At 49.8% G+C, this 5,245-nt stretch overlaps 1 protein-coding gene across 1 annotated transcript in view; it reads left to right on the top strand.

Moving 5' to 3' along the window:
• The first annotated feature begins 684 nt into the window (after nucleotides 1-684).
• Nucleotides 685-5,245, top strand: part of PDPN (podoplanin) — a 35,443-nt gene continuing 30,882 nt past the window's right edge. Inside the window, 4 exon segments of the mRNA XM_017870446.1 lie at nucleotides 685-911; nucleotides 913-1,004; nucleotides 1,006-1,053; nucleotides 1,055-1,182. Of these exon segments, the coding sequence (XP_017725935.1) occupies nucleotides 894-911; nucleotides 913-1,004; nucleotides 1,006-1,053; nucleotides 1,055-1,182 (286 nt within the window). The 5' untranslated portion in view covers nucleotides 685-893.

Here is a 5,245-nt window from a genome sequence, read left to right as displayed (position 1 = left end):
CCTGTTCTTCTTCTTAATTCCAACAATTCAGAAGGAATTAAAGTAAAAGACGTAAGTTCTCTGGTTGCTGATATCTGGTACCTGAGATCAAGGCAAGATTGCTTAAACCAGCAAAGTGAGGATTATGGGCGCAAACTCAGGAATAAAGAGGGTGAGCTCGGCCTGGAAGGGGACACAGCTTTGGCGACCAGATGGGTCACCGGTTGGCCCGGCCTAATCCAACTGCGCACGCCGGTGGGCCACAGCATTGCAGCGCTGGATCTCCGGGTCGGGAGAGGCGGATGGAATTCAGCCTCTGTTTCAAAACTGCCAAAGCCACCCGCTCTGCCAAACTCCCCCACCAGCCAGCTCTGGGGCAGCCCCCCGGAGCCCGCCCGCTCCCGTCCCCGGGACAAGGGCGCAATTGACCAGCGCGGGCCGCCTCCGGCCCACCCAGATGACGGCCAACTTTTTTTTTTTTTTTTTAAGCCATCAAATTCAATATTTACAGGCACAACCCCATGCTTAGTTCTAAAACTACTGGCCACTCAAGGAACAGTTTACTTCTCACTTCTGCCCATAACAAGAAAAACAGACTTGTGCCTTACTCTTAAAAGAAAAAAAAAAAAAAAAAAGAATAATAAATACAGGTTTTAAAAAATTTATATATAATTTTTAAAACCCCGTTTGTTGCATGTGGTCCCTTTCCCTCCTGTTGCTGAACAGAATAAAAGCCTATTTTGCCAGGGCCCACAGTCCTGGCGGCCCCCGCAGCTGCGGCCCTGTAACTTTAAACCTGGCCTGAGATCATCGTTTTGGCGCCGGCCAAACAGAGCCCGAGGGCGGGCCTAGCGCGCCCGGACGGAGACCACCTTGCGGCCGACCCCGCTCCCCCGCCTCCTCGGGAGAGATAAATGCTGACTCCGCTCGGAAAAGTTCTCAGCTGCAAAGTTTGCTGTCCGGCTGCCTGGGGTTTGGGAAGCTCGGGCACCCTCCCGCGCCGTGGCTCCTGCTTCTACCCCGCCGGCCCCCACCGTCGCGCTCCTCCAGGCTGGGCCTGTGGCCGCGGCGCTTTTAATCTTCCCCAGCGCAGAAACTTGCTGCTCGGCCCCCAGGAGAGCAACTCAACGGGAACGATGTGGAAGGTATCAGCTCTGCTCTTCGTTTTGGGAAGCGCATCGCTCTGGGTCCTGGCAGAAGGAGGTAAGACCCCGCGCAAGTGGCTTCCTGCGGTCGCTGATGGGGACGAGCGAGCAGAGACTTGTTGGAATGCCCGGGCCTGGTAGTATTCGAGGTTGTCCAGGGGAGCGCGGGGGAGCTCAGGGTGTGTGCGTGCCAGGCGGCTCAGCGCCGGAGGAGGAGAGGCAGCGGCTTAGCTGGTGCCAGGTCCCAAAGACGCAGCTGCGCGGGTGTGCAGGGAGGAGCCCCGGAATCCACAGGCTGCGAGGTGGGCAGCAGAGGGGGCCTCCCTCCGAGTCGGCAGCGCCAGAGAGATCCGGTGGAAGGTTCACAGTAGGCAGCCCCGCTTGCTGGCAGCAGTGACTGGGGTTTCCTTACCATACGGCGGTGTGTTGGAGGAATACGCACGCCTCGGGAGAAGCTGGCCCCATAGAATCGGGAGGGACGTTCAGGAGGGCTGGGGCCAAGAGGAGGGTTCCCCCCTCTGCGGTGGCCCTGGTCCCCCTTGAGACTACCTAGTCTGGTGCCCTGCCTGTTGGACGCCCTCAGCACCCCATCACTGGACTGGAAGAGGCCTCCTTTATCCTCTTTAGAGAGGATGGTGTATGTGGAAAGGATCCAAGTGGAGGCTTCCAAGCGGTATGAGTGCATAAAGATTGTTACACGTTATGAACATTGAGGTTTAAGTGGGTTTGAGCCATGTGTTCATCTTAGGCAACAACAACAGTGGCTGAATGCCTGTTGCTGACTCCTTAGGCTTTAAATGTATTGGATCCCATGTTGGGGTGGGGGCGTCCACAGCTTCTATTCTCCGTTGTTCTCTCCTGGAGCCTTACCTCTTCCTGCTGGGTTGATGTGTTGGTGGTCTCCGTTGACATCTGTCAACATTTTGTTTCTTTTCTTCGGTTTTTATTTTTATGTTTCCTCAGTGGAACACATGTTCTGAAGGACCCAGCTTACATCCAGCCTTGATTCCGCACCGCCAAAACAATGCCTGGCACATAGTAGTTGCTCACTAAATGTTGGTTGAAGGAATTGTAAGCTAATTCGTGATCTTTGGGGCTGGAGGTTGCTGAGCTGTGCTGTGAAAAGTAAACATTTTCCAAAAATTGAGGATTAACGTAGGCCTAAGCCCAGAGGAATACTTCTTGGAGAGGGAGTGGTTTGCAGGAGGGGTGCTCCTAACCTGGGCTCCTACAGTTGTCCACACAGACAAAAATACCCAATCTCAGGGAAATGATAGAGTGTACTTACTGCTCTGTGCTGGGCTGTCTGCTTCAAAGGGACAGAGCAACTCTTTTTATAGGGGCCATGGGTTATTCGTGGCAGTCCTATCTTTGGAACTTTTCTTTCCACTGGAATATATACAGTTCTGTATTTTCAGTTACATTTCCTTTCTGGCGAGACAATGTGCAAAATGACACCGTTTTGTGCTCACCAGGGCAAAGTGGGGGAGTGCCCTCACTTCAGCATCTCAGCCCTGCTAAAGAAAAGTGGCTGGGTAACATCCTTTGTTTTTGCCCAGGGAAGCTTTAGCTGTGATTCTCTTCAGCCAGCTCCTGAATGTCAAAGGTACTCCTAAAAGATGGCATTAAAACCGAAAAACCATCGTTGGTGCTGGAAACTCCACTACTAAAGAAAGAAGTGGTATGGGGGGCTGGCCGAGTGAGGGTGGGTGCTCAGTTGCCTGGCTGCCAGAGGAGCAGAGTCCCAGCAGGGTTTTTGTCTGAGAATAATGAGCGAGGCGACTTGAATATGGATGAATAACATTACTGAGCGAGGCTATGGTTGGCTTTTGTTGGGGAGCTGGGCTGGGGGGTAATTACGGTGATGAATTTTATGATCCTTTTCATAAGATCCTACACCCTACTGGGTTTCCCCCCTCCAGCGTTATAATCTGGTTCAGTTTTATAATCTGGTCCCATGTGTCATCTCTTTGGGTGTTAGTGGATTCAAAGGAGGTCTGTTGTCCACACATCTGGCGTTTTCTTCCTTTGTCAGGCCCCACCCTCATGCTGAACTTTCATCGGGAAGGCACGTTTTTGGGGCCTCTTCGTTGGACAGTTTATTTTGTGAGATTCTGCAAGCTGCTGCTTGCTGCTAACCCACATGTGCTTTTCCGGGACCAATCCACCCAGGATTAATCATGCGGCCAACAAATTTCCCTGTGATTTCCCCGAAACGCTTGCCAGTTTGGAGGCCCTGAAATCCTCATGAGTTGTTAAAGAGTTTTTGTTGCACTGAAGGCACTTAATAAAGATCAGGTCTGTTAGAGGCTTTGTGAGGGAGGCCTCTGCATTGCACTGGTGTAGAAGATCCAAAATAGCATTGAATATAGAAAAGCATAATTTAAGAAGTGTGTCCAGGCATGAGAAGACTGAATCTGGACGTGGCCGAAGGAACTAAACCCCTGACTTACTTTGGCTTCTGTAAAATAAGCAGCACGTGAGTGACTCTACACTGTAGAATTACAAGGACCCCAAGCCTTGGTGTGATAGTGGAGGGTCAGACCAAGAGAAAAGGACAAGACCATCCTTCCATTCCTATCGCCCGCCACGTGCTAGGAATGTTTCTAGTTACCTCTTTGGATCCTTGTAACACCTGTAAATTACACGCTCTTATCTTGGAATATACCAGAACTGGGTTTGAAAAATAGGTCTAATTTCAAACCTCAAGCTCTTTTTACTACACTACTCTGCCATTAAAAAAAAAAAAAGAGAGAGAGAAAAAAAAAGAAGGGCTGGGCACAGTGGCTCATGGCTGTAATCCTAGCACTTTAGGAGGCTGAGGCAGGCAGATCATGAAGTAAGGAGTTCGAGACCAGCCCAGCCAATATAGTGAAACCCCATCTCTACTAGAAATACAAAAATTAGCTGGGCATGGTGGTGTGCGCCTGTAGTCCCAGCTACAGGCTGAGGCAGAAGAATTGCTTGAACCCGGGAGGCGGAGGTTGCAGTGAGCCGAGATCATGCCACTGCACTCCAGCCTGACAACAGAGCAAGACTTCGTCTCAAAAAAATAAATAAATACACAAAAAATAAAGAGGTTGAGCTTGAAATTAAAGGTTAACCTCACTTTAAGCCTCTTAACCATAAAAACAAAATTTTCTAAAGATACGAAAATTCTTTTCCATTACATGCTCCCCATAATATCCTTTTAAGAATGAAATTGTCACAATACATTAAAATAGGATTTATTAATTTATTCTGCAAATAGTTATTAAGCGTTTCCTGAGTTCTTGGTGTGTTACTAGATGCAGAATTTGAACTACATGCACTTTTGAGAGAGGCACACCTCACATTCTAAAGTGTGCCCTGCAGTCCTCACCAGCAAAGCAATGAACATGCACTTTTAAATTCCATCGGCTTATCTGAATATTTGTCATATTTCTGGCTTTGGAGAGCAGGGATGCCAGGTTATAACTTGTGGAAATATGACGGGGGGGAGGAGGAGGAGGGAGCGAGAACTCAACTACTCAGGATTACCCTGGTGAAATTCATGTGACGAATCTGAATCGGATCCTGTAGGGCTCTTCCAGGAAGCCTTGCCACTCTTGGTGCCCCAAAACCTCTCAGGGAAATACCCGGTGTGCACGTTTTATTGAAGAGAATCAACTGATGGAGGGTGCTGGACACTTCCAAGTGGACAGTTATTGCGATGAGTCAGGATTCTCATTTGCTGGGCAAGAGGTAAAGCTCCGTGATGAGGCATTTTATACAGGGGCTGTGAGCTAGAGCCCCTGTGGGGAATAACTGCAATTCTGCCAGTTCCATCCAAGGCAGGAAAACAAGGTGACTGTTTCCTTCCCACATGTCTAACCCTGTCCACCGGCCCGTTGGCAGCCAGCCAGCTGATGGCAAGTGCCCCTGAATGTGGGCCGAAAGAGGTAGGAGGGCTCACCCTCCTTTTCATCTGGCTGAGTGTCTTCCTTGAGAATTGCTCAAAGATGGATTTGTCCTTTGAGATGAATCAAGCTAAGTGCAGGGGGAAGTATGCAGGTATGGCCAACTCGTTCATGTAGTTTTTGAGGAGCTGAACGCTGACATTGTGAGGCAATGCTAAATTTAATGAACTAGTCCCCCCCCCC

This window comes from Rhinopithecus bieti, unplaced genomic scaffold (assembly GCF_001698545.2).
Source record: "Rhinopithecus bieti isolate Rb0 unplaced genomic scaffold, ASM169854v2 scaffold_5710, whole genome shotgun sequence".
Lineage (NCBI taxonomy): Eukaryota > Metazoa > Chordata > Mammalia > Primates > Cercopithecidae > Rhinopithecus > Rhinopithecus bieti.
Note: the sequence above shows the minus strand (reverse complement) of the source record. Positions and strands in the feature narration are given on the sequence as shown.